Source organism: Zootoca vivipara, chromosome 15, assembly GCF_963506605.1.
Source record: "Zootoca vivipara chromosome 15, rZooViv1.1, whole genome shotgun sequence".
NCBI lineage: Eukaryota > Metazoa > Chordata > Lepidosauria > Squamata > Lacertidae > Zootoca > Zootoca vivipara.
The window spans coordinates 22,113,662-22,130,824 of record NC_083290.1 but is presented as its reverse complement, the minus strand read 5'-3'; the positions used below and the strand labels follow the sequence as shown (position 1 = coordinate 22,130,824).

Sequence of the window (17,163 nt, the reverse complement as noted above, 5' to 3'; positions counted from 1 at the left end):
ACATTACTAGGACTTGTGAATCACCTCAGAGCAATAACTAACCCTACCTCTTACCATCAGGTTCCCAGTTAGCATTTCCACTGCAGTACCTCCCAACTGGGCATGGTTTGCAGGCATTGGAGGAGAGCGCCCCCTCCAGGGTGTTCAGGGTCCCAGCAGGACATGGCAAAGGGATGGCTGTCTGAGCTGGGCAGTAGTAACCTGCCAAAGCAAGAAAGCATTAGGGGGCTGTGTGTACACATTATATTTATAGTGTAAAGGGATTGGTGGTTGAGTTGGGCAATTTCTAGGTTCCTTCAGCTCAGTAATTCTGAATTTGTCTCCTGCCAACCTAGCAGTTCGAAAGCACGTCAAAATGCAAGTAGATAAATAGGAACCGCTACAGCGGGAAGGTAAACGGCGTTTCCATGTGCTGCTCTGGTTTGCCAGAAGCGGCTTTGTCATGCTGGCCACATGACCTGGAAGCTATACGCCGGCTCCCTCGGCCAATAATGCGAGATGAGCGCGCAACCCCAGAGTCGGTCACGACTGGACCTAATGGTCAGGGGTCCCCTTTTACCTCAGCTCAGTAATTCTGAATTTGTAAGATCAGGGGTCTGGAGAACGGAAGGGGTGATTTAGACAAGAGTCCCCATTTGCAGGGGTGGGGCTGGAGAGCACATTTGGAAATGTAAGAAGATAGATCCATCCCCAAACAAAAAAAAAACAGAGAGTGTGAGGTGCAGGGAGAAGGCAACTGCCCCCAACAAAACAACAACCAAATCCTTAAAAAATGAAGGGTGGTGGTGGAGAGGCTATTGGTACTTGTCAAAGGTGTGAGTTTCTGGCTTTGTTATGTAAAATAGTTGGCCAAGTACAGACTATTTGTTGCTAATGGTTGGAGGGCCTTCTGGAAGGAAGCATGTCTTTGTCCCCTCCCTGGCAGATCTTATCATCCAGCTATATCTGTGTGGATCAAGACTGCAGATTGAGAGAAGCAAGGATTTTATATACATGCTGGGTCCCTGGAATGTGCGTCATTTGGAGAATTGCAGCACACAAGGATTTGATTCAAAGGATCTTGAAGGGGTGTGGGATGGAGAATTATCATGGTAACTCAGGAAAGGACTTGTGCATCATAGTGGATAACACTGACAGTCAAGAAAAGCGGGTAAGGAGTGTGTTCTACCTCTGGCAAACAGTGTGCCTCCCATCAGTGGAGTTAAATGCAATCTCTCCGTGTCTCACCTCTGGGGCAGCTGAGTGGCTCCACAGTAGCAGCATAAGGGCAAGCTGTACCCGCTGGGCAAGGGAGGCAGAAGCTGGCCCCAACCATGGGGCTAAACATGCCAGGCTCACAAGGAACTTCCAGAATGGCACCCTCAGGGCAACGGAATCCTCTAGGGCATCTGTACCCATGAATCCCATCGCTGGGGCATGGAGCAGCATTTCCCTCAAGGCAAACACACCTACAAATATTACATAGGAGTACATATCTAAGGCAGGAGTAGCCAACATGATGTTCTCCAGCTGCCGCTGAACTCCCACCTTCATCAGCCCCATTCAGCATGGCCAATGGTCAAAGACAGGCACCCCCAAACTTCGGCCCTCCAGATGTTTTGGACTACAATTCCCATCATCCCTGACCACTGGTCCTGTTAGCTAGGGATCATGGGAGTTGTGGGCCAAAACATCTGGAGGGCCGCAGTTTGGGGATGCCTGGTCAAAGAGGATGGAAACTGTAGGTCAAGAAGATTTGGAAGGCACAACTTTGCTACCCCTAATCTAAGGTTTGTCAAGAACCTGGGCCTACGCTGGAAGGACAGAGTCCAATCCACACCTCTAGTTTCAGTTTAAGGCATGCTTAAAGCCTGGCAGATGGTTGTCTGAGGAGACATGAATGCCTCTGCTTAAATTCATCATGGGTAGCAAATAAATTAACAGCAACAGCAACAGCAACAGCAACAACAATTTATTTATATGTTGCCCATCTAACTGGGTAGCCCCAGTCACTCTGGATGGTTTCCAACAAATTAAAACACAAGAAGACATCAAACATTAAAAACTTCCCTATACAGGGCTGCCTTCAGATGTCTTCTAAAAGTCAGATAGTTGTTTATTTCCTTGACATCTGATGAAAGGGTGTTCCACAGGGTATGTGCGACTACCAAGAATGCTCCTTGCCTGGTTCTCTGTAACCTTACTTCTCACAATGAGGGGAACCACCAGAAGGCCCTCAGAGCTGGATCTCAGTGTTTGGGCTGAACGATGGGGGTGGAGAGGAGACACTTCTTTGGATATATAGGGTCATAGCCATTAAGAGCTTTAAAGGTCAGCACCAACAGAGCTAGACAGGTTGATGGGTTTTCTGAATCTAAGAATCTGCTTTATACCAAGTCAGACCATTGCTCCATCCAGTTCAGTAGTGTGTCCAGTGATTGACAGCAGCTCTTCAGGGTTTCAAGCAGGGTTCTCACCCAGACCTACCTGGAGATGCTGCCGGGGATCAAGCCTGGGACCCTCAGCATGCCAAGCAGATGCTCTGCTACTGAGTTATAGCCCTTTCCACACAAATATCAGGCAGTAGCAGCCAATCTACTGGAAGGAAGTGGCCCCATGCCACAAAATAAGAGGTGAGCAGAAGTAAACATTCTCATCATCAAAATGGTAAAGCCAGGATTGGGATGCAGGCAGCAGAGCTCAGGTGTCACCTGTTTCCCTTGGCTGTCTATTACTCAGAAATGTGCTGTGCTTCTTTGCTAGTGATGCAAGGAGGTAGCTATTTCCATCCTATACTCTTTTTTGTCAAAACCACTGCTGTTTCTGTCCCATTACAGTTTGGCTTTAGCTGAAACACATGTTATTTGTCTCACTATTGGCTATATAATCAATAAATGATATCACTGTGCCAAGCTGATTTAGAAAACATAACTCACAAATGTAAATCACTGTGTAATTAACTTCAATCCATTTCAATGGAAGGGAAATTTCAAAAACAATGTAGAAAATGACATAATTTTTATGTAAGGTTTGCAGACCAACCCCCCCCCCCATGACACCACATTCTGTTCATGTGATGTCCGTTCCTGACCTCAGTTGAACATGCAAACAGCAGTCATTTTTCCATTCCCATTTCCATTTGTGATTGGATGCTCTTTGCATCTTAATACTGAGCCCTAAGATGCTCCCATTGTTGTTGTTGTTTAGTCGTTTAGTCGTGTCCGACTCTTCGTGACCCCATAGATGCTCCCATAGGAGAATAATAAAAATCATAGTTATTAGGCCCTTCCCAAACACTCCCTTCTCAATTTAGGGTTTTCCTTTGGGTTCATGCAGAGCGATGGAGATTTGATGTATCTCCGGGCTGGATTCAGATTACTACTCTGCCACTATTAGTTCATTGTATTTTTGGATCTCTGATGATACTCTTTCTCCCAAATACCCAGGACAGCTGCTCTTCTTTTTATCCAGCTCTGTCTACATCACTCATGTAACCCCTATTTATTTATGGAGAATATCATGCGATCAGAGGCTACTGTGTTTCTTCAAAGTGAGCTTGCCTGCAAGTCTTGGCTTGCCATTCAGTCAAGGGAAGCAGCTGTTACAGCCTCTTACCCTTCATTACATGGTGCCATCTGGGACAGATCAGACATCCCTGATTGGCTGCAGTAGAGTCCAGCTGGGCAAGGCTGGCACTCGCTCTCTGCGTTCAGACCCAGAGAAGCGGAAAAGGAGCCAGGTGGGCAAGGAACGGGATATCCAGTCCCATTGGGGCAGAAATGCCCAGGAGGGCAGATGTCATTCCCGGTTAGGAGGAAGCTGGAAGAATCCACCTGAAAAATAAATAAAGGAAAATAAAATCAGTGAGAAAGAAATATTGTTGCTGAACAATTTTGATTAAACCAAGTCTTAAATGTGAGCTTCCAATAAGATGATATCACTGTGCCAAGCTGATTCAGAAAACATTTCTCAAGTAATTGCACATCAAAGAGCCTATTGATTTTCTCTCAAGTTTCTTTTGTGAGCCACAGAGAGGCGTAATTAACTTGGTAAAATTGTCCAAGGTTGTGCAATTTGCTTTTTTAAAAAAAGTTATCATGAAAATTCATCAACATTTTAGTGCAAATTTCTCCCCAAAACACAATTTTGTAAGTAGTTTTGACCAACATGAACATTTTTGCAAGCTATTTTCCTTGATAGAAGGCATTTTTGTGCATTATTTTCACAAATATAAGTATTTTTATTTATGCAAAAACATGCCTAGCTTCTCCTAATGTGCAAAAATGTGTATGCTTTGGGGGTTGTTGTTTTTTTTTGGGGGGGGAACTGCATCGTGAAAATGGAAGATGTACATATTTTGAAGGATAGCTGCTTTGGGGTCTGCATCTGGGTTCGGGATGTGAAAATTAGCCCAACACATTTGACACCCCTAGTAATGAATTAATCCTGCTTCTTGCCATTTACACTCACCCTGTGTCTCACGGGAGCAGGGTTGACTGCTCCCCTGGTACAATAGTAGCCTTGATGACAAAGACCAGTCGGTTGGGACAGTCCAGGAGAGGAGCAGTACATTCCTTTAAAAAAAGAGAGGAAATAAATCTGCAGTGAACATAGGGAATATAGGAAGCTGCTTTTTACCAAGTCAGGCCAATGGTCCGCCTAGCTCAACATTGTCCGCACTGACCGGCAGCAGCTCTCCAGAGTTTCAGGCAGGGAGGTCTCTCTACCTGGAGACGCCAAAGGGGATTGAACTTGGGACCTTCTGCATGCAAAGCAAATACTCTACCACTGAGCTGCGGCCCTTTCCCAGTGTGCACAGCATTTGTATGAGCAACCAAGAGAACAAGAAGGAGGAGGTGGAGTTTGGATTTGATATCCCGCTTTATCACTACCCGAAGGAGTATCAAAGCGGCTAACATTCTCCTTTCCCTTCCTCCCCCACAGCAAACACTCTGTGAGGTGAGTGGGGCTGAAAAACTTCAGAGAACTGTGACAAGCCCAAGGTCACCCAGCAGCTGCAAGTGGAGGAGCGGAGACACGAACCCGGTTCCCCAGATTACGAGTCTACCGCTCTTAACCACTACACCACACCAAGAGCTAGACTTCTTCCCACTATTGCCTTACCTTCTTTCTTGGGTGGGCTGTATGCTCCTTGCCCCAGGCCCTCACTTACCTGCTGGGCAGGGCTGACAGTCAGATTCCTCAGCAGCACCAGCCGTGGGCCCATTTGTGCCTCTGGGGCATGGGTGTTCTGTGCCAGATGTAGTGCCAGGGGGGCAAAAATGCCCCAGAGGGCATGGCTTGGGGGCCTGGATAGCAGCAGCTAGGAATGAAAGAGCGGCTTAGAAACTTCTTGCTAGCATTTTCTGTAAGACATTATTATATTGTTACAATTGTGTGTACAAATCTCCAGCACTCTGCTCTGAAAACTAAAACGTATAAAAGATAATTGATATAAAGTGATAAACAATGGTAGAATTAAAACCAATATAAAAAAAATCTGTTAAAATGTGGATAGTAAACAGCACAACACCACCAAAATGCATTTTAAAAGCTGTCAGTTCCCAAAAGCATGCTGGAATAAAAGAGTCTTCACCTGCCGGTGGGAAGACAACAAGGAGGGATCCAGTTTAGCTTCTCTAGGAAGAAGTTCCAAAGTTGGGGAGCAAACACCTGGGAAAGCCCTCTCCCACATTCCCACCAAGGGTGCCTGAAAGGGTGGCAGGACTAAGAGAAGCTGGGTCTCCTCAAAGATATCAGAGGCCAGGCAGGTTTATATGGAAGAATATGGTGCTTCAGACAGCCTGGACTTAATCCAGAGGGCTTCATAGGTCATAACCAGCACTTTGAATCGTACCCAGAAACAGACTGGTTGCTGGCAGAACTGTTGTAACAAAGGAGTCATGTGCGAACATACTTGGAGCTTAGATTATATCCAGTTCTTATCAAGCATCTGTTCTTATTTACTAGCAGGGAGATAATATTATGGTGAGCATTCCTCCTGCATTCATCCAGATTTGCCTGTTGTGTGCTTATACACCTTGGTAATCCTTCAATGTGTTTCACTATCACTTTCCTAACTCCAAAAAGTCTATTTTTTCAAAGCAGATTTGTTGTGCAAGGGCAACAGAGCACCTTCATACGTATTAAATGTGCCAACCTAAATTTCCCAATTATGTGCTTGATTCCCTCCTGCAAAATACTGACAGCCTGGAGGTGCTCACAGACATATGGAACAAGCTATCCCCCGCACCTACATCACAACAAGCAACCATCATGGGCACATCCCTCCAATTTCCTCACTTTGGTTGGATGATTCACAGAAGAACCCGGCTGGGCAGAGATCACATGACTCTTTCCCTTCCTCCAATTGGTAGGTTCCTTTCTGGCAAGCTGCTGGAGCCACGGATCCCTGAAGGCAGTAAAATCCACGTGGGCACCGATGGGAAGCAGGTGTGGCAGAGGTCTGTCCTGGGGGGCAATAGTACCCGGCGATGCACATCCCTTCTGGGGCAGCCTTTCCCGGCCCTAAAGCCATTGAGAGGAAAAAAGAAGGCTGTGCTCCTTTCCATTAAGAAAGAAGCCAGCTGAGAATCCGTCAAGACTCCCGCTTCCCTCAAAAGGGGGGATAGAAAATTTCCCGCACATACCACTGCAGAAATGCCCCGCTGGACAGAGCTTGCAGTCTGTGGGATCCCATTTCCCACTGTGGGGATTGATGCTTCCTGAAGGGCATGGAACTGGGGACCCTGTGCCTTTGGGGCAGTAGAATCCTTCGGGGCAGAGCTTCTGGTCAGGATGCGTAGACAGCAAATCACAGTAGTAGCCGCGGTGACATATCCCTGCAAAGGAGAGGGTGTCAAAGACCACCACAAATCAACGGTGAGCCTTAATAATAATAATAATAATAATAATAATAATAATAATAATAATTTTATTATTATTATCCATACCCCGCCCATCTGGCTTGGTTTTCCCAGCCACTCTGGGCGGCTTCCAACAAAACATTAAAATACAATAGTCCGTTAAACATTAAAAGCTTCCCTAAACAGGGCTGCCTTCAGATGTCTTCTAAAAGTCTGGTAGCTGTTTTCCTCTTTGACATCTGGTGGGAGGGTGTTCCACTGTTGAGATCACACTCCTCCCGAGTTGCAGATATGGTGGATTGTTACATGTCACATGTCTGTTTACATCCCAGCACAGATTGCTGGAGTCTGTGAGCGGAACTTCTGCTCTGTATTGCTTTTGTTTTCAGTCTCTCTCCGAGAAGACGGCAAGGAGAAGAGCCATGTTTTCTTCGTCCTGGTTTATGTATAATAAATGTGTAGTTTAGAAACATGGCCACGCCTCAAGCCTCATCTGTTGCGCAGTTTACGCTGCTGAGTAATGTGTGCTCAAGCATGCACTGCAGCTTGAGTCACAGACGCATGTCGGGGCTGCAGAGGTCAATGGATCTGCGCAGTGGCGAGGCTGAGAGGGGAGACACTGGCTTTTCATCCCTGGTTCCGACATACACAGAGCGTGTGCCACTACCGAGAAGGCCCTCCGTCTGGTTCCCTGTAACTTGGCTTCTTCGCAGCGAGGGAACCACCAGAAGGCCCTTGGCACTGGACCTCAGTGTCTGGGCAGAATGATGGGGGTGGAGACGCTCCTTCAGGTATACTGGACTGAGGCCGTTTAGGTCTTTCAAGGTCAGCACCAACACTTTGAATTGTGCTCGGAAAGCAACCACAGGGCTCTGTTTCTAACAGAAGAGGTGCCAGGTCTTAAGGCTACCTGGAAGTCACTTTCTTTGACCTCCCGGATGCCTTGCTGCCTAAAACCATACCTGTGCATGGGGATGGGGAAGTAAGTTTCCAGTAGGTCCATGGTGAGAGAAACTCTGTGTGGGCTCAGAGCCTTCACTTTCTTTATTAATTCCAGACTCTCAGGAAGGATTTTCCTCGCGTCCCATTGTGCAGAAAATGAACAGTAATTTCTAACCTAAGCCAGTTGCTTTAAATCATCCACCCACTCACCCCAAACTCCCTATGCAAATTGCATATCAGATGTAATTATTTTCTGGGTCAGAAGCCAGAAAAAAAAGAGGCTGCTTGATTAGTGCAAGACAAACTTAGCTCAATGCAGCTTGCGGAGTGGCGGTGGTATATTTATAGAGCTTTCTCTTGTTTCAGCATCTGAATTACACTGCATGCTCTGGAAGGTGATTACAGAACTCACCAGAAACGCTGACCAGACCTTCTCCTTGGCAGAAACTTCCTCCAGGGCAGGGCAAGCAGGCATTGAGGGACAACATCCCAGGCTGGGTTAGAAAAGTCCCACTCGGGCATGGTGTTGGGCTGCTGCTACCCAAGGGGCAGAAATGCCCTGCGGGGCACATGTCTCCACTTTCATCGTGAACAGGGTTTGGTACTTGTGCTTTCAGGGTGCAGTAATACCCAGGCAAGCAAGGGCCGCTAGAGGTAACAAGACCTAGGAAAGAGAGAGGCTTTATTTTACTTTATTTATATCCACATTATTATACTGCTCAAAAGCTCTGGACTGCACATAACTGGTGAGGATATTTAGGGATTTAGATACACACCATACCTTTAAAGTACTTTTTAAATAAAAAGAATAAATTTTATTAGAGTTTGGAAAACAGGATACAAAGATTACTACCTATTGCCGGTATCTTTTTAATCAAAACTAAAGTTTTAATCTAAAGAAAAACACAAACCAAAAAGAAAAAGAAAAGAAAAAACAGAGAGAAAGTGAGGATGAAGAATTAGAGACTGGAGAGGGGAGAAGGAGAGAGAAAGAGAGGAGATAATGAAAGAAAAAGGAAGGAAGGAAGGAGAAGAAGGAAAGCTACAGTAGTTAAGAAATTTCTGATTATTCATCAGTCTGCTATATACAAACATTATTCAACTCATCCACTCCAATTGTTGTTGTTGTTTAGTCGTTTAGTCGTGTCCGACTCTTCGTGACCCCATGGACCATAGCACGCCAGGCACTCCTGTCTTGCACTGCCTCCCGCAGTTTGGTCAAACTCATGTTCGTAGCTTCGAGAACACTGTCCAACCATCTCGTCCTCTGTCGTCCCCTTCTTCTAGTGCCCTCCATCTTTCCCAACATCAGGGTCTTTTCCAAGGATTCTTCTCTTCTCATGAGGTGGCCAAAGTATTGGAGCCTCAGCTTCACGATCTGTCCTTCCAGGGAGCACTCAGGGCTGATTTCCTTAAGAATGGATAGGTTTGATCTTCTAGCAGTCCATGGGACTCTCAAGAGTCTCCTCCAGCACCATAATTCAAAAGCATCAATTCTTCGACGATCAGCCTTCTTTATGGTCCAGCTCTCACTTCCATACATCACTACTGGGAAAACCATAGCTTTAACTATACGGACCTTTGTCGGCAAAGTGATGTCTCTGCTTTTTAAGATGCTGTCTAGGTTTGTCATTGCTTTTCTCCCAAGAAGCAGGCGTCTTTTAATTTCGTGACTGCTGTCACCATCTGCAGTGATCAAGGAGCCCAAGAAAGTAAAATTTCTCACTGCCTCCATTTCTTCCCCTTCTATTTGCCAGGAGGTGATGGGACCAGTGGCCATGATCTTGGTTTTTTTGATGTTGAGCTTCAGACCATATTTTGCGCTCTCCTCTTTCACCCTCATTAAAAGGTTCTTTAATTCCTCCTCGCTTTCTGCCATCAAGGTTGTGTCATCTGCATATCTGAGGTTGTTGATATTTCTTCCGGCAATCTTAATTCCGGCTTGGGATTCATCTAGTCCAGCCTTTCGCATGATGAATTCTGCATATAAGTTAAATAAGCAGGGAGACAATATACAACCTTGTCGTACTCCTTTCCCAATTTTGAACCAATCAGTTGTTCCATATCCAGTTCTAACTGTAGCTTCTTGTCCCACATAGAGATTTCTCAGGAGACAGATGAGGTGATCCGGCACTCCCATTTCTTTAAGAATTTGCCATAGTTTGCTGTGGTCGACACAGTCGAAGGCTTTTGCATAGTCAATGAAGCAGAAGTAGACGTTTTTCTGGAACTCTCTAGCTTTCTCCATAATCCAGCGCATGTTTGCTATTTGGTCTCTGGTTCCTCTGCCCTTTCGAAATCCAGCTTGCACTTCTGGGAGTTCTCGGTCCACATACTGCCTAAGCCTGCCTTGTAGAATTTTAAGCATAACCTTGCTAGCGTGTGAAATGAGCGCAATTGTGCGGTAGTTGGAGCATTCTTTGGCACTGCCCTTCTTTGGAATTGGGATGTAGACTGATCTTCTCCAATCCTCTGGCCATTGCTGAGTTTTCCAAACTTGCTGGCATATTGGGTGTAGCACCTTAACAGCATCATCTTTTAAAATTTTAAATAGTTCAGCTGGAATATCATCACTTCCACTGGCCTTGTTATTAGCAGTGCTTTCTAAGGCCCATTTGACTTCACTCTCCAAGATGTCTGGCTCAAGGTCAGCAACCACACTACCTGGGGTGTACGAGACCTCCATATCTTTCTGGTATAATTCCTCTGTGTATTCCTGCCACCTCTTCTTGATGTCTTCTGCTTCTGTTAGGTCCTTACCACTTTTGTCCTTGATTATGGTAATCTTTGTACGAAATGTTCCTTTCATATCTCCAATTTTCTTGAACAGATCTCTGGTTTTCCCCATTCTATTGTTTTCCTCTATTTCTTTGCATTGCTCATTTAAGAAGACCCTCTTGTCTCTCCTTGCTGTTTTTTGGAAATCTGCATTCAGTTTCCTGTATCTTTCCCTATCTCCCTTGCATTTTGCTTGCCTCCTCTCCTCCGCTATTTGTAAGGCCTCGTTGGATAGCCATTTTGCTTTCTTGCATTTCCTTTTCCTTGGGATGGTTTTCGTTGCTGCCTCCTGTATAATGTTACGAGCCTCCATCCATAGTTCTTCAGGCACTCTGTCCACCAAATCTAAATCCTTAAACCTGTTCCTCACTTCCACTGTGTATTCATAAGGGATTTGATTCAGATTGTATCTTACTGGCCCAGTGCTTTTTCCTACTTTCTTCAGTTTAAGCTGGAATTTTGCTATAAGAAGCTGATGATCTGAGTTAGTCAGCTCCAGGTCTTGTTTTTGCTGACTGTATAGAGCTTCTCCATCTTTGGCTGCAGAGAATATAATCAATCTGATTTCGATGCTGCCCATTTGGTGATATCCATGTGTAGAGTCGTCTCTTGTGTTGTTGGAAGAGAGTGTTTGTGATGACCACTCCAATATAACACCCAATAAAACTACTTTCTATAAACCAGCATTATCTTCAATCCTCAAACCCAAATTTCATTGGTTCATTTTCTTTTTCATGCAAAAACACTATGAGAGGTTTCCAATCTTTAGTAAATGTTAACAATGACTTTTCTTTGATTAAACACGTCAATTTCACCATCTCAGCTAAGTCCATTAATTTTAACAGCCATTCCTTCATAGTTGGTAATGACGAATCTTTCCACCTTTGTGCATATAAAAGTTCCATAGCCTTTTCCTAATTGTATGTATTTGTATACAATTTTTTGGAACCTTTAAAGCACATTTGTAGCACATTCTTTCCCTCAAGGAATCCTGGGCAATGTAGTTTACCCCTCACAGAGTTACAATACCAAGCAATCATTAACAAACTACAGTGCCCACAATTCATTGAGGAGCAAAAAAAAAAAAGTGCTTTAAAGGTACACTCTGTGTGCAGCCTTAAGCACTACCTCTGTCAGGAAGACTGTAACTGTGGTGTGTATTCTTTGTCTAAAAACTGGCCCTAAGGAGATGCGCCTAACATAAAACAAGATGCCTAGTGTTTGAAAACAGAAAGTGCTGCAGGCATGCCTCAGTTGCAGTTTAACTTAAGCACAGAATTTCACTACATGTACTGGCCACAAGTCTAGCACTCCATCCACCAGGTCCACTTGCATGGGAGCTTTCAAAGAAAATCCACTTTCACCAGGATTGTCATCCAAATAGGCATGCTAAGGCAGGGGCGTTGCTAGCCCCTAGGACACCCGGGGCAGCGGCGCGAAGGCACCCCTGGCGGCGAGGTCGTGACGTCATGACGTGTACGTTGTGACATCACAACCCCACCCCCAGCGAGCAGGGTGGGCCAGCAGACTGGACATATAGAGGGCGGGCCAGCGAGCCGGGGCGTCAAGCACTGCTCTCTCGCTCTGCCGGCTCGTCCTTTTGTTGTTGTTTTCCACCATGCTGAGCCCTGGGCAGAGAGGCGAGGGGGCGGATCAGCGAGCCGGGGCATCACGGCGCCTCTCTGGCCCGCCCCCTCGCCTCTCTGCCCAGGGCTCATCGCGGCCGAAAACAACAAAAAAGGATGAGCCGGCAGAGTGAGAACTCGCTTGGTGCGTGGCGGCAGCGGCTTGGCTGACTTGCTTGCTCATTCCCTCGCTCGTTCCCTCGCTTGCTCGGCCTGCCGGCACCTGCTTGCTTGCTTTTTTTAAAAGCCTTTTTCTCAGCGCGGGGCAGAGCAAGGGAGGGGTAGGCCAGCGAGGAGGGGCGTCACGCCACAAGTGTGATGCTTTGCTGGCCCGCCCCTGCCACCCAGAGCCCAGCGCTGCTGCTGAGAAAAACTTTTTAAAAAAGAGCGAGCGAGCAAGCAAGCAGGCGCCGGCAGGCTGAGGGAGCGAGGGAGCGAGCAAGAAAGTCAGCCGCCGCGCGCCGAGTTAGTTCTCAACCTGCTGGCTTTGGAGTTGTGATTGTGGGGGCGGGGCCCGGGGCCCGGCGTGTCACCCCCCTCCAGGGCGGTACCCAGGGCGGCCTGCCCCTTCTTGCTCCGCCCCTGTGTTTAGGATTGCAACCCAAACCGAAATCTGCTTGTTGTCTCCTTGACCTACCTGGGTTTGCACAGAACTGGCCTCCAGGACAGGGTGTGCATTCCTTGGAGCTGCTCAGGCCTGTCTGGTTACTGAAGGTGCCATTGGGGCATGGGAATTGCTTGGCAGTTTCTGTCCCTGAGAGGCAGTAGTATCCAGGCAGGCAGTCCAATGGCTTCACCACTCCTCGTGGAGAGGTGTTTTTGGAATCCTGTGCTTGGAAATCAGGATCACAGAACCTGCAAAAAAAAAAAAGCAGACCATGTCTCCTCTAGTGTTACATTTTTGTGCATACATTGTTTGGCTAGAGAATTGCCTTGCAAAATTCAGAAAAGTGCAAATTTTAAATGAAGTTTGCTCGCATTGCAGTTCATGCATTGTTTAGGAAAGTGGAAATTTAGTATGTTCACCTTTAAAAGTGAACTCAGTGGAATCTCTCTCCCTTTGGAAAGTTAAAGACTAGCAACTGCTATGCAGACTGCAAAGGAGAAGACTGAAGACAAAAAAAAAAAAAGGTGAAGGATCCCGCAAACCGTTTCACTTACTTTCCTGCTGGGCAGATTTTGCACAGGCTTTGACCAGTTTCATCCTGGTATTTTCCAGGGGGGCATGGCTTGGGCTGTGGGCTGCCCGTGGGGCAAGAGTGACCAAGAGGACAGAGGTAGTCTACGGAAAAGAGAAAAGAGTAGAAAATGTTGCAGCTGTGCGTTACTTTAATTGGCACCCTGTGCAGCTATAATGCAAGGAGGAGTGTGAACTTCAAGCACTGCAGAAAAATAATTAGAAAAAGTTACAAGAAGATCAATAAATAATCTGCTTGCACCATTTCTAATTCAGAAGCTGGGCTTGACACATGTGATGCTTGCTAGCCTAGTTTAAAGATTACAGACCCCTTTTGATACATCTAAGACAACGACCAATTTATGTGCATCCAATTTATGTGTGACTGCACACACATGCATTGCATTGAACCCCAAAGTGACTTTAAAAAAGGCAAAAAACTGCCCTAAAAGTGCACAGAAAGGGGACAAAGGGCACAAAACCAGCATCTAGTAATCCCACAAGTTTTTTACGTTTGCGTCCAAATTGCTTGGGTTGTTTTTTAATCTGGAAGCAACTGTTTTTCCTTTATTTCTTCATGGTCTAGAAACCAATCTCTTATTTCTATTCAGATTCTTACTGCAACACAAGTGGTTGCCCTTGAGCATACGATAATTTCCTACCTGGATTCTGGTCAGATACCGATCCTTCTGGGCAGAACCAGCCTGCCATGCACAAACCCTCTGGGGAAGTTTGACCTCGGAGGGAACAGAACCAGCCAGCCACACAAAGACGGCAGTCTTGCAGTGACTCACCACCTCGGTCGCCCAGAAAGGAGCCTGTAAAAGGAAACACATGTTTGCTTGTGTTACCTGCCATACTCATAGCTGCCAAGTTTTCCCTTTTCTCATGAGGAAGCCTATTCAGCATGAGGGAATTTCCCTTTAAAAAAGGGAGAACTTGGCAGCTATGCATACTAATCTGTCTCAGCTACACAGAACACAGCAGGGACAAAGATAGGCTGCAAACTCTCCCCTGACACCGTCATTCCAGGGCTGGATTAAGACCTTTAGAGGCTCTAAGAACTTTTAAAAAAAATGGTGCCCCATATATACTGAAATGTACTCGGAGTCGAGAGTGAATTTCATGCTCTTTATTCAGCTCATAGTCATCAAGGAGAAGAGGAGAAGAAGAATCGCTCTTTTCCCAAAACCATCTGCTTATATACATTATTTACACAATGGGCCTTGCGTGATTGGCTACTTCAGGGCTACACCTGTGGGCCAATTATATTGTGGATTGACTTCTGCCTGCAGCCTGATTGGCTGCTCCTACAGGCCAATCAGGTAGCAGATTCACTTCTGCCAGCCGCCTGATTGGCTGCTCCAGCAGGCCAATCAGGTTGCGGATTCACTTCCACCTGGAGTTGGATTGGGTAGCTCCCGCTGTTTCTGAATCCTATTGTTCTAGGATTCAGCTCAGTACATAACACCCCTCCCCTCTAAGTTCCAGTCCTGCCCGGGAAGTTGCATTCGTAGTCCCCAAGGTCTGCTGGCCGCCTCCGTGTGCGTTGTGGCCTGGGGTGTTCCTTGGTCAGGGGTTCTGGTTCTGGCTCGTGTTCCGAGGCTGCTGGCTGTGCCGGGGCTGTCTGGTCTGGCGCCACTGAACCACTAGGTTGTGGCTCTGGTTCCGGTGTCCTTCCAGCCTCGGGGCGCCCCTCTGTGCCTACTGCTTCTGCTTCCCCTGCCCACCCCTCTCGCTCTACAGGCCTCACTGCCCTGCTGTCCCCTTGGGACCCCTCTGTCCCGCTCTCCTCCCAGGTTCCTCCTGGGAATCGTCGCCGTAGCTGGTCGCAGTGGCGGCGCCAACATTGCCCCCCTTCCGTTAGTACCTCGTACGACACGGGACCGGTCACCTTGGTGACTGTGGCGGGTACCCATGCTGGGCCTGCCCCAAAATTCTTTGCGTACACTGCGTCCTGGGCCACAAATGTCCGGGGGTTCCTGCCTTTCCCCACCACTACCTCATCCTGAGCTCTGTCGGGGTGAAGTCGGTCCAGTCTAGTTGCAAGGCGCCGGCCCATTAGTAGTTCAGCTGGGCTCCGGCCCGTCGTTGTGCTTGGGGTGCTGTGCTGTGCTAGAAGAAATGCGGCAAGGCGGTATTCCCAGTCCCCTTGTGTCATGCGGCGGAGGCTGTCCTTGGTGGTCCGCACCATGCGCTCCGCTTGGCCATTGGTGGCAGGGTGGAATGGTGCTGAGCGGATGTGGCGAATGGCGTTCTGCGCTGTGAAGGTCTGGAACTCCTCTGACGTGAATGCGGTTCCATTGTCCGAGACGAGGGTGTCAGGGAGCCCGTGGGTTGCAAAAAGCTTACGTAGTACCCGGATGGCTGCCGCCGTAGAAGTGGACGGTACCAGTGCGACCTCCAGCCATTTGGTGTAGGAATCCACCACTATGAAGAATGTTTTTCCCTGGAAGGGGCCAGCGAAGTCCACGTGCAAGCGTGACCATGGATGTCGGGCGGACTCCCAGGGCTGGACTGGGGCCCTTGGGGGATCCGGGCGGGATTCTTGGCAGGTCTGGCAGTGTTGGACCCAGGCCTCTATCTCTCTGTCAATCCCCGGCCACCACACATAACTCCTGGCAAGGGCCTTCATCCTCACTACCCCTGGGTGTGTCTCGTGTAGGGCTGTGAGGACCCTTTTGCGGAGGGGCTGGGGAACAACAACCCTGCTTCCCCATAACAGGCACCCCTTGTGGGCCGACAGTTCATGTTTGCGGTTTGTGTAGCCAGCGAATTCTGGCCCGGGGCTGCTGCTGGGCCATCCTCGCCACACCCAGTCCAGGACCCGGGAGATGACCCTATCTTTTGTGGAATGGTGCGCAACTTCTTGTGCCTGAATGGGTCGGTCGGGAAGCAGCTCCAGGGTCATAACCTCTTGCGCAGGCGCTGGGTCGGGGCCTGTTTCTGGTAGTGGTAGCCTGCTGAGGGCGTCTGCGTGGCCCATCGCCTTCCCAGGGCGGTGGATTAGTGCATACTGGTAGCCGGCAAGGAAAATTGACCACCTGAGGACACGTGGAGACAACACTTGGGGGGTCTGCTTCTCGGGGGCAAACAGGCCAAGCAACGGCTTGTGGTCAGTCACTATGGTAAAGGGCCGCCCGTACAAGAAATCATGGAATTTTTTTACGCCCTTCACGATTGCCAGACCCTCCTTGTCAATCTGTGAGTAGTTTCGTTCGGCTGCAGCAAGCGTCTGGGAGAAGTATGCCACCGGCACCTCTCTTCCATCCGGGAGTTGGTGTCCCAGGACAGCGCCGATGCCATAGGGGGAGGCGTCGCATGCCAGCACCACTGGCAGCCTCTCGTCGAAGTGTGCCAAGACCGAGTTCGAGACGAGCAAGTCCTTGACTGCCTGGAATGCGGCCCTTTGTCGCTGGCCCCACACCCAAGGGGCCCTTTTATCTAGGAGTCTGTGTAGGGGCTCCGCTACCGCTGCCTTATGCGGAAGAAAGGCATGGTAAAAGTTCAATAGTCCCAAGAATGACTGAAGTTCGGGCTTGCTCTTGGGCGCTGGGGCCTCACAAATGGCCCGTACCTTGTCACCGGTTGGATGGACCCCTTCTGCGTCCACCTTAAATCCCAGAAAGTCCACCTGCGGTACTCCCAGTAAACACTTTTCCCGCTTCACCTTGAGGCCCGCCGTCTGGAAACGGTGCAGGACGGAGCGGAGGCGGTCCTCAAATTCCTCTGGTGTGGGCCCGGCGATCAGTACATCATCGAAGAAGGGGGTGACGCCAGGAATCCCTTTCAGGAG

The 17,163-nt window shown here is 48.0% G+C and overlaps 1 protein-coding gene across 1 annotated transcript in view; it reads right to left on the bottom strand.

The window, feature by feature from the left end:
• The window catches only part of LOC132591207 (neurogenic locus notch homolog protein 4-like), a 34,611-nt gene that overhangs the window by 1,369 nt on the left and 16,079 nt on the right, over positions 1-17,163 (bottom strand). The window contains exons 12-22 of the mRNA XM_060268586.1: positions 14,030-14,185; positions 13,352-13,472; positions 12,828-13,045; positions 8,200-8,451; positions 6,630-6,821; positions 6,283-6,507; positions 5,153-5,302; positions 4,450-4,553; positions 3,595-3,812; positions 1,228-1,448; positions 55-201 (exon numbers count right to left, since the gene is read on the bottom strand). Coding sequence (XP_060124569.1) covers positions 55-201; positions 1,228-1,448; positions 3,595-3,812; positions 4,450-4,553; positions 5,153-5,302; positions 6,283-6,507; positions 6,630-6,821; positions 8,200-8,451; positions 12,828-13,045; positions 13,352-13,472; positions 14,030-14,185 — 2,004 coding nt within the window. The remainder of the gene's footprint in view (positions 1-54; positions 202-1,227; positions 1,449-3,594; positions 3,813-4,449; positions 4,554-5,152; positions 5,303-6,282; positions 6,508-6,629; positions 6,822-8,199; positions 8,452-12,827; positions 13,046-13,351; positions 13,473-14,029; positions 14,186-17,163) is intronic.